The sequence below is a fragment of the Thalassophryne amazonica genome, chromosome 5 (genome assembly GCF_902500255.1).
Source record: "Thalassophryne amazonica chromosome 5, fThaAma1.1, whole genome shotgun sequence".
In the NCBI taxonomy this organism is placed as follows: Eukaryota; Metazoa; Chordata; class Actinopteri; order Batrachoidiformes; family Batrachoididae; genus Thalassophryne; species Thalassophryne amazonica.
The window spans coordinates 117447685-117470295 of NC_047107.1; the positions used below are offsets into that span (position 1 = coordinate 117447685).

Genomic DNA, 22611 nt, shown 5'->3' on the forward strand with positions numbered 1-22611 from the left:
TATTCTGGCCGGCCGTCGTGAGGGTATCCTGCTGCTGCAGAGCTACAAGTGTCCAACCGCTCGCACTGTGCCTGTGCAAACACCGCAGTGCTATCTTGTAATGTTTTTGTTGTTGTTTTGTTTTTAAACTTAATTTGTAAAAAAAAATAATAATAAAAAAAAAACTGCCATGAACACCACTGGCCAGTAGATGGCAGTAGAGGCCTTGAAACCTTTCCAAAACAAAATCCCAGATAATCCGTTTGCTACATTTAAGATGCGTGGAATTTAAAAAACGCAAATACAATAACGTCTATAAACACAGAGCATATATTCACGAGAGTTTTAAGCACTAGAGTTTAATGCTGCTGTCCATGGAGCCTGAACAGAGTGTCTGAAATGCATTTGTCCTGTCGTGAACACCCTGTCCTACCCATAATGCACTTCTGGGCTCAGCATGTGCTCACAAAACCTTAAAAATTAGCACATTATGTTAAAACTAAAACATATATCTGATATTTTCACTTTATAAAACTTCTTGTCTTGACTCTTGTAGAGAAGAACTTCTTCTTCTTCTCTACAAGAGTCAAGACAGAAGTCAGACCACCAGAGCAAGAATTTTAGCTGAGGAAGCTTCTGTGATTTGAAGTGAAACGTCCTCGCGTCAAGCAACCTAGTCCAGTCAAAGATTCAAGCTCTTTCTACTTTTAACAGGTAGGTCTCAACTGATTTTAAATTTTAAAAATGTTTGCTGTTGTTCAGCTGAGTTTACTGCTTTATCGGTCTAAAAGTTATTGGGGGACAATTCATCGGAAGATAATTAGTCCAATAATGGTTTTTAAAGTTATCTAAAAAGATAATCCGAGAACAAAAACATTATCTTCGATAATTATCTGTTATCAGATTATCGGAAGTGTGCCCACGACTGCAAGGACCACGTGTGTGTCGGCGTGTAACGACATTGCCACATTAAACAAACCCACGCACAAGCATCTCTTGATCGACTCTGGATGTAGGTATTCTGTCTGTCCTTTGCGAGCTCTTGCTTGCCTCTACTGGTGGTTGGCTCTCACTGCGGTATTGTATCACTTCCTGTTCCGGAGCACAGCGGTGTTTTGCTGTATCTGTTAGCTGTTTAATCTGTGCAGTTAGATTGATCTAGTTAACTAGATAACGATTTGTTTCACAGTGTAATCTTCACGTGCCTTAACTAAAGCACTCCCTCTGCTGAATCACCTCTAAATTACTTACACATTATTCACTTTGTGTGTTTTTAGAAATCCGCTAGCTTAGCGCAGCTACTAGCTCTTAGCCGGTTTAGCATGGCAGCTTCTCCTGTCTCTCCCGCACTTTTCTGCTCTGGGTGTGAAATGTTTAGTTATTCCTCGGCCTCCTTTAGCAGTAATGGTACTTGTAATAAGTGTAGCTTATTCGTAGCTTTGGAGGCCAGGCTGGGCGAATTGGAGACTCGGCTCCGCACCGTGGGAAATTCTACAGCTAGCCAGGCCCCTGTAGTCGGTGCGGACCAAGGTAGCTTAGCCGCTGTTAGTTTCCCTCTGGCAGAACACGAGCAGCCGGGAAAGCAGGCCGACTGGGTGACTGTGAGGAGGAAGCGTAGTCCTAAACAGAAGCCCAGTGTACACCGCCAACCCGTTCACATTTCTAACCGTTTTTCCCCACTTGACGACACATCCGCCGAGGATCAAACTCTGGTTATTGGCGACTCTGTTTTGAGAAATGTGAAGTTAGCGACACCAGCAACCATAGTCAATTGTCTTCTGGGGGCCAGAGCAGGCGACACTGAAGGAAATTTGAAACGCTGGCTACGGCTAAACGTAATTTTGGTAAGATTGTAATTCACGTCGACAGTAATGACACCCGGTTACGCCAATCGGAGGTCACTAAAATTAACACTGAATCGGTGTGTAACTTTGCAAAAACAATGTCGGACTCTGTAGTTTTCTCTGGGCCCCTCCCCAATCAGACCGGAAGTGACATGTTTAGCCGCATGTTCTCCTTGAATTGCTGGCTGTCTGAGTGGTGTCCAAAAAATGAGGTGGGCTTCATAGATAATTGGCAAAGCTTCTGGGGAAAACCTGGTCTTGTTAGGAGAGACGGCATCCATCCCACATTGGATGGAGCAGCTCTCATTTCTAGAAATCTGGCCAATTTTCTTAAATCCTCCAAACCGTGACTATCCAGGGTTGGGACCAGGAAGCAGAGTTGTAGTCTTACACACCTCTCTGCAGCTTCTCTCCCCCTGCCATCCCCTCATTACCCCATCCCCGTAGAGACGGTGCCTGCTCCCAGACCACCAATAACCAGCAAAAATCTATTTAAGCATAAAAATTCAAAAAGAAAAAATAATATAGCACCTTCAACTGCACCACAGACTAAGACAGTTAAATGTGGTCTATTAAACATTAGGTCTCTCTCTTCTAAGTCCCTGTTAGTAAATGATATAATAATTGATCAACATATTGATTTATTCTGCCTTACAGAAACCTGGTTACAGCAGCATGAATATGTTAGTTTAAATGAGTCAACACCCCCGAGTCACACTAACTACCAAAATGCTCGTAGCATGGGCCGAGGCGGAGGATTAGCAGCAATCTTCCATTCCAGCTTATTAATTAATCAAAAACCCAGACAGAGCTTTAATTCATTTGAAAGCTTGACTCTTAGTCTTGTCCATCCAAATTGGAAGTCCCAAAAACCAGTTTTATTTGTTATTATCTATCGTCCACCTGGTCGTTACTGTGAGTTTCTCTGTGAATTTTCAGACCTTTTGGCTGACTTAGTGCTTAGCTCAGATAAGATAATTATAGTGGGCGATTTTAACATCCACACAGATGCTGAGAATGACAGCCTCAACACTGCATTTAATCTATTATTAGACTCAATTGGCTTTGCTCAAAATGTAAATGAGACCACCCACCACTTTAATCATATCTTAGATCTTGTTCTGATTTATGGTATGGAAATTGAAGACTTAACAGTATTCCCTGAAAACTCCCTTCTGTCTGATCATTTCTTAATAACATTTACATTTACTCTGATGGACTACCCAGCAGTGGGGAATAAGTTTCATTACACTAGAAGTCTTTCAGAAAGCACTGTAACTAGGTTTAAGGATATGATTCCTTCTTTATGTTCTCTAATGCCATATACCAACACAGTGCAGAGTAGCTACCTAAACTCTGTAAGTGAGATAGAGTATCTCGTCAATAGTTTTACATCCTCATTGAAGACAACTTTGGATGCTGTAGCTCCTCTGAAAAAGAGAGCTTTAAATCAGAAGTGCCTGACTCTGTGGTATAACTCACAAACTCGCAGCTTAAAGCAGATAGCCCGTAGGTTGGAGAGGAAATGGCGTCTCACTAATTTAGAAGATCTTCACTTAGCCTGGAAAAAGAGTCTGTTGCTCTATAAAAAAGCCCTCCGTAAAGCTAGGACATCTTAGTACTCATCACTAATTGAAGAAAATAAGAACAACCCCAGGTTTCTTTTCAGCACTGTAGCCAGGCTGACAAAGAGTCAGAGCTCTATTGAGCCGAGTATTCCTTTAACTTTAACTAGTAATGACTTCATGACTTTCTTTGCTAATAAAATTTTAACTATTAGAGAAAAAATTACTCATAACCATCCCAAAGACATATCGTTATCTTTGGCTGCTTTCAGTGATGCCGGTATTTGGTTAGACTCTCTCTCTCCGATTGTTCTGTCTGAGTTATTTTCATTAGTTACTTCATCCAAACCATCAACATGTCTATTAGACCCCATTCCTACCAGGCTGCTCAAGGAAGCCCTACCATTATTTAATGCTTCGATCTTAAATATGATCAATCTATCTTTATTCGTTGGCTATGTACCACAGGCTTTTAAGGTGGCAGTAATTAAACCATTACTTAAAAAGCCATCACTTGACCCAGCTATCTTAGCTAATTATAGGCCAATCTCCAACCTTCCTTTTCTCTCAAAAATTCTTGAAAGGGTAGTTGTAAAACAGCTAACTGATCATCTGCAGAGGAATGGTCTATTTGAAGAGTTTCAGTCAGGCTTTAGAATTCATCATAGTACAGAAACAGCATTAGTGAAGGTTACAAATGATCTTCTTGTGGCCTCAGACAGTGGACTCATCTCTGTGCTTGTTCTGTTAGACCTCAGTGCTGCTTTTGATACTGTTGACCATAAAATTTTATTACAGAGATTAGAGCATGCCATAGGTATTAAAGGCACTGTGCTGCAGGTGGTTTGAATCATATTTATCTAATAGATTACAATTTGTTCATGTAAATGGGGAATCTTCTTCACAGACTAAGGTTAATTATGGAGTTCCACAAGGTTCTGTGCTAGGACCAATTTTATTCACTTTATACATGCTTCCCTTAGGCAGTATTATTAGACGGCATTGCTTAAATTTTCATTGTTACGCAGATGATACCCAGCTTTATCTATCCATGAAGCCAGAGGACACACACCAATTAGCTAAACTGCAGGATTGTCTTACAGACATAAAGACATGGATGACCTCTAATTTCCTGCTTTTAAACTCAGATAAAACTGAAGTTATTGTACTTGGCCCCACAAATCTTAGAAACATGGTGTCTAACCAGATCCTTACTCTGGATGGCATTACCCTGACCTCTAGTAATACTGTGAGAAATCTTGGAGTCATTTTTGATCAGGATATGTCATTCAATGCGCATATTAAACAAATATGCAGGACTGCTTTTTTGCATTTATGCAATATCTCTAAAATTAGAAAGGTCTTGTCTCAGAGTGATGCTGAAAAACTAATTCATGCATTTATTTCCTCTAGGCTGGACTATTGTAATTCATTATTATCAGGTTGTCCTAAAAGTTCCCTGAAAAGCCTTCAGTTAATTCAAAATGCTGCAGCTAGAGTACTAACGGGGACTAGAAGGAGAGAGCATATCTCACCCATATTGGCCTCTCTTCATTGGCTTCCTGTTAATTCTAGAATAGAATTTAAAATTCTTCTTCTTACTTATAAGGTTTTGAATAATCAGGTCCCATCTTATCTTAGGGACCTCATAGTACCATATCACCCCAATAGAGTGCTTCGCTCTCAGACTGCAGGCTTACTTGTAGTTCCTAGGGTTTGTAAGAGTAGAATGGGAGGCAGAGCCTTCAGCTTTCAGGCTCCTCTCCTGTGGAACCAGCTCCCAATTCGGATCAGGGAGACAGACACCCTCTCTACTTTTAAGATTAGGCTTAAAACTTTCCTTTTTGCTAAAGCTTATAGTTAGGGCTGGATCAGGTGACCCTGAACCATCCCTTAGTTATGCTGCTATAGACTTAGACTGCTGGGGGGTTCCCATGATGCACTGAGTGTTTCTTTCTCCTTTTGCTCTGTATGTACCACTCTGCATTTAATCATTAGTGATTGATCTCTGCTCCCCTCCACAGCATGTCTTTTTCCTGGTTCTCTCCCTCAGCCCCAACCAGTCCCAGCAGAAGACTGCCCCTCCCTGAGCCTGGTTCTGCTGGAGGTTTCTTCCTGTTAAAAGGGAGTTTTTCCTTCCCACTGTCGCCAAGTGCTTGCTCACAGGGGGTCGTTTTGACCGTGTGGGTTTTTACGTAATTATTGTATGGCCTTGCCTTACAATATAAAGCGCCTTGGGGCAACTGTTTGTTGTGATTTGGCGCTATATAAATAAAATTGATTGATTGATTGAATTGATTGTCTGGGAATCGATCAAGAGACTATCTTCTTCGCACCGAAAAATTGCCACGATTTTTCTTTTTTTTTGAGTGCAGCCTTTCATTTACCCTCCTGTTACTATGTGTTTTCCCTTGTGCATTCATCTAGTGTCCCTGTGTGTATCTGTCTGGTGTTGTGCAAATCTAACCCAAATGATATGAAGACTGTCTGAAACCTTTTAGCTCAGTTTAGTGAAGATGTGGTTGAGTCATCTAATAAACAAAAACTTCTTGTCCTTGGTGGAAGCATTAGTGATTTTAAAGTTTGTTATTAACATACAAAATCTTTTATGGATTACCCCTCCTTATCTGGCTGAGATAATTTAACCTTATATACTAGCCCGTGCTCTGTGTTCTCCGAATGCAGGGTTATTATGTGTTTCAAGGGTTAAAAAGAAGTCAGCAGGCCACTGAGCTTCTTCTTACGGTGCCCCTGTTCTGTGGGAGAGTCTGATTACGTCGATTCACTCAAATCCAGATTAAAGACTCATCTGTTCTCTCTTTTGTATGATGAATACAGACTTGTGTCAAGTTCCCTTACATTCTAAATTTTATACTAACTTTAGCAGCCCTGGAGTCAGTCTAACCATAATTCTGGGATCGTTAGTGAAATGTCGAGCTTCAGTGATGGCACCAACATTAGCATCCTGTCCATTTTTTGCCGCTATGAACTATTCCTCCTGTGAGTTTTATGGTCTGGATGATTGATTTCTGCTCTGTCTCTCTGTCTGAAGCGCCGCGGTCCAGTATACTGTGGAATCTATTTTGCTGACTGCTGTAATTTGGAGGATCATTACCGTGCCATCTCGTGGTCCCCAGACTGAACACAAGATGTTGGGCCCAAGTCACCTGACGATGAGCTTTGGCACTCGTGATGAACTGTGGGTCATGTTGTCCACTGGACTTGTTATTATCTGGACACTTGGTTCCATCATCTCTGTTCTGCATGTTTGACAATTCTTTGTTGTACTTTTTTTGTTTGATGTTTGTTGTTAGTGCAGCTAGGGAGGGTTGGTATGGTTAGACTTTATCCTTGTGAAGCGCCTTGTGTTTTGGTGCTATATAAATAAATTGAAGTGAATGTGAACTAAATAAAACATATAAAAGGAAGAATGGAGAACATTTATGTCCAAATTACAGCCACGAGGTTGTGATGACAAATTCACTCTCTCTCACACACACACGGGGCAAAAATGTTTGCTGTTGAATCCATTTTAGACTTTTGCACTTACAGCACTGTAAGGGTACAGATGGCATCGGTCTCCTCTGGACGTCGTTGAGTGGATACTACCATCAAGGACAAAAAGGACAAAGGATGGAACCACAAATTAATAAAAAAAACATATCACATACTTCCACCAAGGACAAACACTCTGGGAAGATTGCGATGGAGTAACAACAGATTTAAAGTTATTAAAAAAAAGCACCTTGTTTAACTTGTATGACAACAGACCGAACCCTGAAACAGGGTCACCGTCACTTCAGGTAGCAGGTTTCATCAATGTCAGTGGGTCTGTTTTTAAACCCACACCTGAATGTGACACCATGTCAAAATTTAAGGGGTTCTTCTTGATCAGACAGATAATTTCTTTAGATTTTGCAGAGATCAAATGAAACCTTCTGAAAAACTACTTACTAGGGCGGCACGGTGGTTCAGGTCACAGCAAGAAAACATGGGGCTCGAACTGTGTGGAGTTTACATGTTGTCCCTGTGCCTGCATGAATTTCCTGGCGGCGTTAAAACGCGCTCATTAGGTGTATGAATCACAAACGTGAATTAGTGTGAACTGTAGCAAGAGCCTGCTGGAAGCCGACGCAGTGTCTATCAATTTTGCATCATTCTAATTTATCATTATCATCATTAATATTGTTAGAGCGTTTGTGGTCGTAATCTGTGATGTATTAACTAACTGTAGCCACTCGGTGGTAGCAAAGACCACCTACAGGATCATATCATTTTAGAAAGCAGTGTAAAAATATCAAAGAAGACAGCAGAGAATAAAATTCTTTTCTAAAAAAAAAAAGTGTAAAACTCTGAAGACTTTTCTTCTCAAGACAGACTGGACTCAAAACTCTTCTTCTTTTTTCAAGCAATTAATGCTTTTTTTTTGGAGGGGGGGCAATGACATCCATTATATGCCTGTAAATAAACAGATTTATTAATCTCAGAGAAAGTGGTTTAGAAACATGAAACTTAAAAATCTGAGACAGTGTCAAAGCGCAGAAAGTGGTTACTTTTTAAAATTCTACACTATCTGTGAGAGTCGCGAGTGTTTTTCCACAAAGACCCGTTTGTTTGCATGAACGCACCTCGTCGTGTATCCGCATGGTGTTGATCTGCTCGAGTTTACTGGTCCAGTACTGAGCCTCATCCTCTGGAATATCTGGTCAGACAGGTGATGGTTGGAAACAAGAACACGAAAAACAAATATTTAGAGTCTGTGAAAAGTTAAAATTAAAAGATCTAATACAATAGGACTCAAAGAAAATGGAAGACTGCTGGCTATTAGGACAAATGGATCCTCCAGAGGGCAAAAATAAATGGGAAAGAAAGACAATGTACTGCAGGTGCGTGACCAAATTTAAAGTTCTCTCCAGAAAACAGTGGGCATAGTTTCCACACACCAGTACCAGCTCAACCCTCAGGTCTCTCAGTGCTCATTTGTTTGGTCAATTTTACAAAAACACCACATCACTTGACAGGAAGTCATCCAACACAACAATTACGGAGGCACAAATGGGCGGGATCTGTTAAATGACATGTGCACGTGTGCGTACCAAAGGGCAGTTCAAAGCGGGTGTCCAACAGCACCTGGTGTGGCGTTGGATTGGCGGTTCCACAAACCTCATCCTCCCTCATCAACACCTCAGAGTCCAGAGACGTCCACTCCCCTGGTCCCTCCTGAATCAGAGACCACATGAGATTAAACCACAAACAATCAGCCAAATTATCTGATTAAGGTTTGCATTAGAGAGCAGTGACTCCCAAGTTGTGAACGGCTGCCATGAAGACACTGCTGGTGGGACAGGAAACACCATTACAAATAACTACAAATAATGTATTTTATAATTTAGTAATTAAGTATTTGATGATTACTCTATTTTCTGGAGCACGTATACCCTTTCACTAGTTTGGGAGGCCCTGCGATTTATATTCCGACGACTCTGGATTACCACAACAACAAATAATAATAAAAACCAATAACAACAACAACACCTATTTATATCAGGTTTTCCCAGAAACCAAAGCACGAAAGAGAATAAACTAATAATAAAAGAATAAATGTCAATAATAATAAAACTGTGCTATAACAGGGCAAGTTAAAGAGCAATGTAACATAAAAAGTGTGACTTATACTTCAGATAATATGGATTGATTTAAAATGCTCCGGTTACCTCCCACTTCCAAAGACATGTCGGTTTGGTGAAGTGATAACTCTAAATTGACCGTAGGTGGTTGTGTGAATGTGTTCATCTATACGTTTCAGCCTCTCTGATTACACTGTCCAGGGTGAACCCCGCCTCTCACCCAAAGACCGCTAGGATAGGCTCTGCACACATTTTGTGTATTTGAGTTATTTTAAAGCTCACAGAGAATAAACAGACAGCAGCCTGAAACAGGAGCTGCCAATCACACATCATCTGTAAAGTGTGAATGTGGGGGCACTGCAACCACAAGAACAGCATCTATTTTTACAAACTTACTGTTGGCACACAGATGATTCAAATTAAACGTAGTCTGTGTAACAGATCAGAAAGTTGGTTGTTACTTTGTGAGCAGCATCAAAGCAAAAAGTTACCCCCCCACCCCCATATTTTCTTTTACAACCCCAGTTAAAAATATATTAATCCAACCTCTGGGTGTTGAACTCACTTTTGATTCAGGTTCCATAAGTAATGATTCATAGGTTCATTAAAACTTTGTGAAAACTATACGTTTACAAAGTTTATGAAATGAGTAATCAAAAAACAAAACAAAACACCCCCCCATTCATCTGAAGCTGATGAATAGGAATAGCGTGTGGTGACGTCAATAACTTATTCACCTTATTCAGGAAGTCAGGGTGGGTGGCTCCATTTTGTCAAGCAACTTCCGGTTTGCCACTGCATTGATGATTAGCTACGTGGGAACATAGTACACTAGAAGTGTCCAATCATGAACAGCATTAATTGTTCAGTTTGTGGATGCCACAACAACTGGAAACTATCGCTTTCAGAACGATGTTTTGAACACGGAAAGGAGAGATCTGAGTGCTGTGGACCAGCATTTAACTAGTTCCCTCCTCCATCGAAAGGATCTCCAGTGCTCGCTAAAGGCACTAAATTTGAAAAATCCACCCAAACGCCCCTATATCTGTTCTTTTCATTTTATGGATAAAAAACCCACACCACTGGATCCTTACACAGAGAAATGGTTGGGCTACAACGCTCCGTTGAAGAAGCTACAGCGAATGCTAGTGAGACAAACGGGTAAGCTGTGTTTGTAGCATTAGCTCCTATCTAATTTACTCATTTTCTGGCATTAGATACAACCAAGCACTGCATGAAATAACACCATGCGTATATTAATGTTACGTAATCTTGGCATTACGGAGGTACTACTTGTCAAGTAGTATTTTAACTTGATTGTGCTTTTATAAGAGCTTAAGCTTGTAGTTCCTCACAGCCAAACTGTCCATGCCGAGTGACAACACAAAGTAGTTAAAACTAATCGAGGGCCTCTTTTTCATGTCATCTTCCAACTCTGTTAGAAAACGTGGGTGAGCCATAGGCGCTCCCTTTGAGCTTTTCAAAAAGGTTTTTGTTTCTACCCATGGAATGACTTCCATTGTTCTATATTGAAAACACCGCTCAGCAGAAGTCCTACGACAAAACGGAAATGCCTCTGTTGTACAAGTGGGCGGGGCTGAATAAGGTGAATAGGACACAGGAACCTGATCCATGTGGGTGTCTTTTCCTTAGATCCAGAGATTTGTAACTGTCTATTATTTTTTAAAATTATACAATGCCTCTTGTAATAAAGGTTATGAACCCTTAAACCAAGAATAATGTTGTTTGCTAACTGCGTACTATGAACGTGACACACAAATATCCAGAAGCCAAGAAAGTAAGACTTTGACTTCTGATGATTGCCAATTTTGAAAATTCAATATGGCAACCATAGCAACGTTTGACAGGGATAAAAAGGAAACATTGTTTTTGGGATTCATTTTCTTACTCACTCTCTCATCATCAACCGCTTACTCCAATTAAGGGTTCCCATTTTTCTAAGCTTTCTAAAAATGTACAGTTTACCAAATCTTAAAAAAAAAAAACTTAAATGAAATTACACAAGGAACCTGATTATTCCCAAAGGTTGACCATTTTGAAAATCCAAGATGGCAGCTACAGCAACCTTTTATCGTCTTCTTCCTAAGAAAACTTCTTTTTTGGGGGGGGGGGGGGGGGGGGGGAGAATTCCTCATTTCATAAGCTTTGTAAAATTGGATAGTTTACCAAATCTCCAAACAAACAAACAAACAAACGAAAAAATACTCAAGGAACCTGATTATTTGAATCAAATGAACAAATTCTCTTATTTGAAAACTGAGGAAGGAAGGATTTAAAGAGAATCAATCAATCAATCAATTTTTTTTATATAGCGCCAAATCACAACAAACAGTTGCCCCAAGGCGCTTTATATTGTAAGGCAAGGCCATACAATAATTATGTAAAACCCCAACGGTCAAAACGACCCCCTGTGAGCAAGCACTTGGCTACAGTGGGAAGGAAAAACTCCCTTTTAACAGGAAGAAACCTCCAGCAGAACCAGGCTCAGGGAGGGGCAGTCTTCTGCTGGGACTGGTTGGGGCTGAGGGAGAGAACCAGGAAAAAGACATGCTGTGGAGGGGAGCAGAGATCGATCACTAATGATTAAATGCAGAGTGGTGCATACAGAGCAAAAAGAGAAAGAAACAGTGCATCATGGGAACCCCCCAGCAGTCTACGTCTATAGCAGCATAACTAAGGGATGGTTCAGGGTCACCTGATCCAGCCCTAACTATAAGCTTTAGCAAAAAGGAAAGTTTTAAGCCTAATCTTAAAAGTAGAGAGGGTGTCTGTCTCCCTGATCTGAATTGGGAGCTGGTTCCACAGGAGAGGAGCCTGAAAGCTGAAGGCTCTGCCTCCCATTCTACTCTTACAAACCCTAGGAACTACAAGTAAGCCTGCAGTCTGAGAGCGAAGCGCTCTATTGGGGTGATATGGTACTACGAGGTCCCTAAGATAAGATGGGACCTGATTATTCAAAACCTTATAAGTAAGAAGAAGAATTTTAAATTCTATTCTAGAATTAACAGGAAGCCAATGAAGAGAGGCCAATATAGGTGAGATATGCTCTCTCCTTCTAGTCCCCGTCAGTACTCTAGCTGCAGCATTTTGAATTAACTGAAGGCTTTTTAGGGAACTTTTAGGACAACCTGATAATAATGAATTACAATAGTCCAGCCTAGAGGAAATAAATGCATGAATTAGTTTTTCAGCATCACTCTGAGACAAGACCTTTCTGATTTTAGAGGTATTGCGTAAACGCAAAAAAGCAGTCCTACATATTTGTTTAATATGCGCTTTGAATGACATATCCTGATCAAAAATGACTCCAAGATTTCTCACAGTATTACTAGAGGTCAGGGTAATGCCATCCAGAGTAAGGATCTGGTTAGACACCATGTTTCTAAGATTTGTGGGGCCAAGTACAATAACTTCAGTTTTATCTGAGTTTAAAAGCAGGAAATTAGAGGTCATCCATGTCTTTATGTCTGTAAGACAATCCTGCAGTTTAGCTAATTGGTGTGTGTCCTCTGGCTTCATGGATAGATAAAGCTGGGTATCATCTGCGTAACAATGAAAATTTAAGCAATACCGTCTAATAATACTGCCTAAGGGAAGCATATATAAAGTGAATAAAATTGGTCCTAGCACAGAACCTTGTGGAACTCCATAATTAACTTTAGTCTGTGAAGAAGATTCCCCATTTACATGAACAAATTGTAATCTATTAGACAAATATGATTCAAACCACCGCAGCGCAGTGCCTTTAATACCTATGGCATGCTCTAATCTCTGTAATAAAATTTTATGGTCAACAGTATCAAAAGCAGCACTGAGGTCTAACAGAACAAGCACAGAGATGAGTCCACTGTCCAAGGCCATAAGAAGATCATTTGTAACCTTCACTAATGCTGTTTCTGTACTATGATGAATTCTAAAACCTGACTGAAACTCTTCAAATAGACCATTCCTCTGCAGATGATCAGTTAGCTGTTTTACAACTACCCTTTCAAGAATTTTTGAGAGAAAAGGAAGGTTGGAGATTGGCCTATAATTAGCTAAGATAGCTGGGTCAAGTGATGGCTTTTTAAGTAATGGTTTAATTACTGCCACCTTAAAAGCCTGTGGTACATAGCCAACTAACAAAGATAGATTGATCATATTTAAGATCGAAGCATTAAATAATGGTAGGGCTTCCTTGAGCAGCCTGGTAGGAATGGGGTCTAATAAACATGTTGATGGTTTGGATGAAGTAACTAATGAAAATAACTCAGACAGAACAATCGGAGAGAAAGAGTCTAACCAAATACCGGCATCACTGAAAGCAGCCAAAGATAACGATACGTCTTTGGGATGGTTATGAGTAATTTTTTCTCTAATAGTTAAAATTTTGTTAGCAAAGAAAGTCATGAAGTCATTACTAGTTAAAGTTAATGGAATACTCAGCTCAATAGAGCTCTGACTCTTTGTCAGCCTGGCTACAGTGCTGAAAAGAAACCTGGGGTTGTTCTTATTTTCTTCAATTAGTGATGAGTAGAAAGATGTCCTAGCTTTACGGAGGGCTTTTTTATAGAGCAACAGACTCTTTTTCCAGGCTAAGTGAAGATCTTCTAAATTAGTGAGACGCCATTTCCTCTCCAACTTACGGGTTATCTGCTTTAAGCTACGAGTTTGTGAGTTATACCACGGAGTCAGACACCTCTGATTTAAAGCTCTCTTTTTCAGAGGAGCTACAGCATCCAAAGTTGTCTTCAATGAGGATGTAAAACTATTGACGAGATACTCTATCTCCCTTACAGAGTTTAGGTAGCTACTCTGCACTGTGTTGTTATATGGCATTAGAGAACATAAAGAAGGAATCATATCCTTAAACCTAGTTACAGCGCTTTCTGAAAGACTTCTAGTGTAATGAAACTTATTCCCTACTGCTGGGTAGTCCATCAGAGTAAATGTAAATGTTATTAAGAAATGATCAGACAGAAGGGAGTTTTCAGGGAATACTGTTAAGTCTTCTATTTCCATACCATAAGTCAGAACAAGATCTAAGATATGATTAAAGTGGTGGGTGGACTCATTTACTTTTTGAGCAAAGCCAATAGAGTCTAATAATAGATTAAATGCAGTGTTGAGGCTGTCATTCTCAGCATCTGTGTGGATGTTAAAATCGCCCACTATAATTATCTTATCTGAGCTAAGCACTAAGTCAGACAAAAGGTCTGAAAATTCACAGAGAAACTCACAGTAACGACCAGGTGGACGATAGATAATAACAAATAAAACTGGTTTTTGGGACTTCCAATTTGGATGGACAAGACTAAGAGACAAGCTTTCAAATGAATTAAAGCTCTGTCTGGGTTTTTGATTAATTAATAAGCTGGAATGGAAGATTGCTGCTAATCCTCCGCCCCGGCCCGTGCTACGAGCATTCTGACAGTTAGTGTGACTCGGGGGTGTTGACTCATTTAAACTAACATATTCATCCTGCTGTAACCAGGTTTCTGTTAGGCAGAATAAATCAATATGTTGATCAATTATTATATCATTTACCAACAGGGACTTAGAAGAGAGAGACCTAATGTTTAATAGACCACATTTAACTGTTTTAGTCTGTGGTGCAGTTGAAGGTGCTATATTATTTTTTTCTTTTTGAATTTTTATGATTAAATAGATTTTTGCTGGTTATTGGTAGTCTGGGAGCAAGCACCGTCTCTACGGGGATGGGGTAATGAGGGGATGGCAGGGGGAGAGAAGCTGCAGAGAGGTGTGTAAGACTACAACTCCTGGTCCCAACCCTGGATAGTCACGGTTTGGAGGATTTAAGAAAATTGGCCAGATTTCTAGAAATGAGAGCTGCTCCATCCAAAGTGGGATGGATGCCGTCTCTCCTAACAAGACCAGGTTTTCCCCAGAAGCTTTGCCAATTATCTATGAAGCCCACCTCATTTTTTGGACACCACTCAGACAGCCAGCAATTCAAGGAGAACATGCGGCTAAACATGTCACTCCCGGTCCGATTGGGGAGGGGCCCAGAGAAAACTACAGAGTCCGACATTGTTTTTGCAAAGTTACACACCGATTTAATGTTAATTTTAGTGACCTCCGATTGGCGTAACCGGGTGTCATTACTGCCGACGTGAATTACAATCTTACCAAATTTACGCTTAGCCTTAGCCAGCAGTTTCAAATTTCCTTCAATGTCGCCTGCTCTGGCCCCCGGAAGACAATTGACTATGGTTGCTGGTGTCGCTAACTTCACATTTCTGAAAACAGAGTCGCCAATAACCAGAGTTTGATCCTCGGCGGGTGTGTCGCCGAGTGGGGAAAAACGGTTAGAGATGTGAACGGGTTGGCGGTGTACACGGGGCTTCTGTTTAGGGCTACGCTTCCTCCTCACAGTCACCCAGTCAGCCTGCTTTCCCGGCTGCTCGGGATCTGCCAGGGGGGAACTAACGGCGGTTAAGCTACCTTGGTCTGCACCGACTACAGGGGCCTGGCTAACTGTAGAATTTTCCACGGTGCGGAGCCGAGTCTCCAATTCGCCCAGCCTGGCCTCCAAAGCTACGAATAAGCTACACTTATTACAAGTACCGTTACTGCTAAAGGAGGCCGAGGAATAACTAAACATTTCACACCCAGAGCAGAAAAGTGCGGGAGAGACAGGAGAAGCCGCCATGCTAAATCGGCTAAGAGCTAGTAGCTATGCTAAGCTAGCGGATTCCTAAAAACACGCAAAGTGAATAATGTGTAAATAATTTATAGGTGATTCAGCAGAAGGAGTGCTTTAGTTAAGGCACGTAAAGATTACACTGGGAAACAAATCGTAATCTAGATAACTAGATCAATCTAACTGCGCAGAGTAAACAGCTAACAGATACAGAAAAACACCGCTGTGCTCCGGAACAGGAAGTGATACAATACCGCAGTGAGAGCCAACCACCAGTAGAGGCCTAAACAGGCGCCTCTCAGCTGAACGCCAGAGAAAGGCAGCCGCCTTTCTCTGGCGAGAAGAGCACGCCTATCACAAAAGTATCCAAAAATCCATCGGACACTCAAAACAGCAATGAAATAACACGGGTAACTAACTTTGCAATCGCTGATATGTTCGTGGTCAAATTATCTTTTTTTTGGGGGGGGGGGGGGGGGGCAGTCAACTTGGATTTTCCTCTCGTGCACATTTACGAGGTCTATTAGAAAAGTATCCGACCTTATTTAGTTTATTTATTTAGTCAGTTTATCCGGACATTCCACTGTCAAAGGAGATTTTTTTAATGAAAGATGTGCGGACGGATTGGCGCGTCGGCTCGCAGCCGGCGCAGCGCGCCTGCCACAGGAAAAACACCTCCGTTGGAAGTCTTAAGGACAAGTTGGAACATGCCTTGCTGTTAAACAATTTCTCAGATACTCACTCAACTGAAAGCCACCAAAAGCTGCCTGGATTTTACAAATGGTTATCAACACGGAGGTGTTTTTCCTGTGGCGGGCGCGACGCGCCGGCTGCGATCCAACGCGCCAATCCGTCCGCACATCTTTCATTAAAAAAATCTCCTTTAATAGTGGAATGTCCGGATAAACTGCTGATCCCGACCTCTTCTGAAAGTTCTCTGTTCTCTCACGACGTCCTGGGTCAACAGAGGCTTAAATTTGGAGGTTTTCAGCTTGAAACAGGATGACTACGTCGCCTTGGAGTGCTGCGACGTCCCGCTCCATGGGAAGTCCTTACAGCGATAGAAACAATCCAAAATCTCTCATCAGCCGTTACAATTTTCACTGAAAACCAGCTTAATTTGTCGAATGGTGTCCACTCGGATGTGCCTCACAGTTTTGGAAAAAATTTTGATGAAGCACAGCGCCAGTCTCTCAGCAACTTCTCAGACAATGAAAATCCAACGAGGGGGCTGGACTACTCCTCCCACAAGGCGTGCTCACAGGCAAATGACGTCACCGACAGGCGTGGAAAAACTCACGCATGCGCACGAAGGTTCAAGCTTGGCTGACGTAAAAACATATGAATCAAATCCATATAGTTTTTTTTTTAAATAAAAAGGTAAGATACTTTTCTAATAGACCTCGTATATCAGAAATGAGAAAGAGATCTTACCTCACAAAAAATGTAAGTGTTTGACTTGACTGTGCATCACCTGATCAGACTGGCGAACGGTTTCCAGGGAAATCAGCGCTGTGCCAATCAGGGTATCCCAGATCAGGCCTTTATTCCACAGCTCAACCACCAGACCCGACTCCAGATTATTGATCTCACTGCAGAAACACACACACACGTCTCAGTGGCCTGTGTGAGACAAGTCACCTTGTGCTTCCTCACAGCTTTATAAACATATTTTAGTGCAGTATGACACTGGCCCCAGAGGCCAGCGCATCCCGTGTCATCTGAAAGTTGTTAAGCCATCACTTTCTGACAGATCTTTCTCAAACCAGAAGACACTCATCTGCATATTCATAATCCCAGCGCCATTCAAATTCACATTGCCTCAGTCTGCCTGTCAGTCATCCGTCATGACACTTCACAGCTGGGATGACGCAGAGAAGAGGGTGGGTGTGTGTGTGTGTGGAGATTCATCTTTGGCACAATTTGGGACTTCTACGGCTCCAGAATAAAGATTTACTTGATTCAATTAAATATATTTATTTTCACTTTGACATCACAGGGTTAAGACTCAAAGGTCTTTGCTCATACTGCCACCCCCCCACCACCCAGGAATAGCTGCTGTCAGGCATCCTGCAGAAATAATTTATCAATTACACGACCAGCTGCGGCCTCGGTGGGAACCCAACCCAATCCAGACCTTGGAAATGGATGAAACCTACAAACGAGTTCATTTCAGGCAACATCCAAGTTCAACCACACCTGCTGCTAATTTTCATCATTCATCCAGCAGGAGGCAATGTTCATCAGGTGGACTTATAGGGTCCCTGCCATGCCAAGACGTTTTTACATATAAAGAATAAAAAAAAAAAAAAGCTTTTTCCACATGTCTTTGTTTTTTACCATAAAATTACACTGAACAAGGATTTAGACGTTTCGTTACCCATCTGAGAATTTGTATTTACCGCCTTCGAGTTGACCTACTTTATCGTTGCGACAGATGTGACGTCATGCGAGTATATGTGTCAAAGCGCACCTATGTTTACCAATATGGCAGAAACGTACAGCGAAGGCATAGTGAGCGATTATAGCGAAGATTTGAGTGACATATCGACTGTTTTTGAAGAAGATGAGGAAGTTTCTGATGAACAAAGCGACGGTGAAAATAATGAGGGGCTCCAACCATATATTTTCGAGCCGAACATGACAGAAGACGAGGATGAAGCGCAGCTGTCGGGATGACAACAACGCTGTGGAGGAGGATATAAGATGCTCACAAAACAGAATGGTTTGTTCACTCACCACCGTTTCTTATAAATGACCATTTATTCCTGGCACGGTGTGTTTGGGTATGAAAAAACTATTTCAGCAGCACAGAGTGCTTAAATTCAGGAGTTTGTTCTAAAATCACTAAAAATAAAGTTCCTATACAGTCTGTATATATTTAATAATTTATAAGTCAGTTTCTTGTGATTGCTAATTCTTCACATTTTATTCAAAGCAAATGATTGCAAATCTTTATCTGAAAAGCTGTAGACCCACATGGGATGGGGGAAAAAGATTTCTAAATAAAAGAAAATTTTACTTCAATATCTGTTGTCAAATTTTATCAGGCATAATATTGTAGAAAAATGTTTATGCTAAATTGAGACTTTCCTGTCTAAAATACACATACAGAACATCTGTAATCAAACTGTATCACATCTAATCTACTTTGAATGAACATAAGTCTGAACAAAAAACAGGCTGTTCAGTTTACATGCATATATACAAGGTCTATTAGAAAAGTATCCGACCTTATTTTTTTAAAAAACCATATGGATTTGAATCACGTGTGATTGTGTCAGACAAGCTTGAACCCTTGTGCGCATGCGTGAGTTTTTTAATGCCTGTCGGTTGCGTCATTCGCCTGTGAGCAGGCTTTGAGTGAGGAGTGGTCCACCCCTCTCGTCTATTTTTTATTGCGAATAAATGTCTGAACGATTTGGAGCTTTGCTGCATCAATTTTTTTCCAGAAACTGTGAGAGACCTCCAGGTGGACACCGTTCGAAAAATTAATATGGCTTTCAGGGACGATTTTATGGGGATTAAACAGAATACGGAGTGTTATTGTCGCTTTAAGGACTGCCCACAACTGCTCAGAGCGCGGTGCGCTCCCAGCGCCGATGGACAGGCTGACACCCCGCTGAAACAACCAGATCATTTCCAATGTGAAAGCTTTGTTGATCCGGGACCTCGCCTGACTTTCACAAAAAGGCAGAAGGCGTGGACATCAGCACTTTTTCGGCACATTCTACCGTTACAGGAGTTTTTTTCATGGAAAAAGAAGCGGAGGGATGCGCCACGAAGCCGTTCATGACACGGCACAAAACCACCTCGGTGTTGGTCTCACAGGACGGCTTTGAGACGGATTCCGGTTGCTTTTCAGTTGTGTGATTATCCGAGAAATTGTGCATGAGCTGGACATGCCCCAACATGTCCTGTGAGGCTTCATCACGGCGTTTCTTTGCGCCATGCGGCTCCACGCGACGCGCGGGATTCCTCCGCATGTCTGTCTTAATGTGCCGAAAAAGTGCTGATGTCCACTTCTTTTCACAATTCCTGTGCTAGCCAGATGACATCCCGGATAAAACACAGCGTCCAGTTTGGAAATGAACGGCACATTCCACTGTTACAGGAGTTTTTGTCATGGAAAGAGGAATAGAGGCTTCGCACATTGCGGCGGAGCCGCATGGCGCACAGCAACGCCGTGATGAAGCCTCACAGGACATGTTCTGTCATGTCCAGGCACATCCACAATTTCTTGGATAATCACTCTACTGAAAAACCACCGACAGCTGTCTGAACGCCATCTCAAAGCCGTCCTGTGAGACCAAAACGGAGGAGGTTTTGTCTTGCTCCAGCAGCGAATCCATCGTGACGCACGAAGCCTCCGCTCGGCTTTCCATGACAAAATCTCTTGTTAAAAGTGAAATCTGCTGGAAAATGGTTGATGTCCAGCTCTTGTGATAACCAGAGAAATCTACACGATGGTCACGGATCCAGACAGCTATCCGTTTAGAAATTAAATGGTCGTTCAGCCTGTCGATGGCCGCTTCGGAGCGCGCTGCGCCCGACAGCCGCTGGGGGCTGGCCAAGCCTGTAACATTTTCACAGAAAGCCAGATAAATTTTTTGAATCGTTTCCAGCTGTTAGTCTCTAACAGTTTCTGAAAAAATTCTGATGGAAAAAAAAAAAAGCCCAAATCATTCCGCCATTTCCTGGCAATAAAAAATAGACGAGAGGGCTGGACCACTCCTCCTCACTCAAAGCCTGCTCACAGGCGAATGACGCAACCGACAGGCGTGAAAAAACTCACGCATGCGCACGAGGGTTCAAGCTTGTCTGACGCAATCACACGTGAGTCAAATCCATATGGTTTTTGAAAAAAATAATAAGGTCGGATACTTTCTAATAGACCTCGTATATATGGAAAACACAAAAATGTCAATGTTCTGTTTTTTTTTTTTTTCAGGTGCTCATGTGAACAGTCAGCCGATGCTACTCGTGATCGAGTCTCCTTCTCATATCAGGGTCAGCTTTGCAGGTAAGTTGTCTATGTTATCTCAATAACACCCTAACTTTCAAACAGCATTTTGTTATGTATATAAGCTTTTTTTCACCGTCGCTTCGTTCATCAGAAACTTCTTCAAAAACAATCGATATGTCACTTAAATCATCGCTATAATTGCTCACTATGCCTTCACTGTCCGTGTCTGCCATATTGGTAAAGTTTAGAGTATTTTATTACAAACACCTGGAATAATCTGGCTTGTTGTGCAGTAAAACCCACTAACGGATCATCTAAATAATAAATAATAGTAAATAGTATTAATATAGTAAATAAATAGTAAATAATATTTAGTATGGTGTGAAATCTCCTGCCCCACACAAAAATATTTCTGGAACTACCAATTGTGTATTTTCTTAAAATCAATCCCAAATATTATGTACCAGCTTTCACGTAGTGGCCTTGGATTTTATCTATTGGTAACCTCTTTGGGAGAGATAATAACTGGGATAACTTGTATCCAAATTCCCTTTGAATTACCTGCTCTCCTACAAAGGGGAAATGTAAAAAAAAAAAAAAGACTGGTTCTAAATTGAGGATTTGCTGCTTTTCCATTTCATAATCACTTGAAATGAAATACTTTGGATTTTAAAGAGTTGGTTGTACAACACATAGACGTCAACATCAGCACAAGATATGAGAATTTATTGGCATCTTTTATTCAGTGATACAGATGTGTTTTAAACTAAATAATGACATAAAATACATATATAAATATAACAAACTAAAAAAGTAAAAGTCATTTGCGGCAACAAATATATTTCACTTATACCATTTCAACAGGTGTAAAATTAATTTGGTGTAAACTTAACAGCAATATCAAAAATGTTTTTTCTGTAAAATTGCTCTTCACCTTTCTGCCCATTTTTCTTTTCCTGTTCCAACTGTCTGTGAAATCTGTTAAAAATCGACCTTCATATAGGTTCACAAATACAACATTAAATGTCTTCAGTGAAACATATGCCCACATTTATGAGGTAGAATGAGCCGCTGCTGCTGCAGCATCACATCATCTAGTCATAGAAGTTTGCGTCTCAAAGGTAACATCAGACAGCTGTCAAATCAGGAGGAAAAAGACAAATACAAGTTGATGTGCGAGGGAAGGGAAAAGGTCACCATTTGTTGAAATGAACATTTTAATTGACAGAGAACTGGCAACAAAGATCAGACTTTGACCTTAATCACAAAGAAGGGAATCAGACAGAAAGACGATAGCCAGACTGAAGAACTGCTAAAGAGAAGTTCCCCTTCAGATTAAGTGTTGGGAAACTCGATAGGCAAAGGTTAAAATGACAAAATGAATAATTATTAAATAAGTGAATTCTATGCATCTCAACATTTTCAACAACATGAAAACTCAATTCCACAGATTATCAATAATCCTGCAAACAAACAGATGGAAGTGGATGAAAAATAAATTAACCACAACAACAAAAATAAGAAATCAGAACTGATTATAGATTTATTTAATAACCCATTTTCAACACAATAATGTGTCACATTTCTCTGTTGTACCACAACACTAAGAGTTCGTTCACACTATGATGTGAAGCTGCTGATGCCGCCACGTTTTGAATAAAGGCCAATATTATCCTTGACCAATGGTTTTTCAAACTGAGACGTCCTGTGAGACGGGGGGATGGGTATCATGAACCAGTTCTTTGTTTCAGGGTGCAAAATGCGTAGATTTGTGATTCCAGCTGTGTGTTTGCTTTTTAATGTGTGCACACAGTCACGTGTAGCCCTTGCCACTTTTTGAAACCAATTCAACTCTTTTTCAGTTAACTCCTGTCGGCTGTGCAGAACACATACCTTATGTTTACATTAGTTGTACATATACTCTGAATAATTTACTGTTAAATTTCACTATGTTTTATATTGGCTA

General features: G+C 41.0%; 1 protein-coding gene across 1 annotated transcript in view; it reads right to left on the minus strand.

The window, feature by feature from the left end:
* Positions 1 to 22611, minus strand: part of LOC117511182 (protein unc-13 homolog B-like) — a 422327-nt gene that overhangs the window by 296165 nt on the left and 103551 nt on the right. Inside the window, exons 4-7 of the mRNA XM_034171173.1 lie at positions 17154 to 17271; positions 8485 to 8608; positions 8017 to 8090; positions 6939 to 6993 (exon numbers count right to left, since the gene is read on the minus strand). Of these exons, the coding sequence (XP_034027064.1) occupies positions 6939 to 6993; positions 8017 to 8090; positions 8485 to 8608; positions 17154 to 17271 (371 nt within the window). The remainder of the gene's footprint in view (positions 1 to 6938; positions 6994 to 8016; positions 8091 to 8484; positions 8609 to 17153; positions 17272 to 22611) is intronic.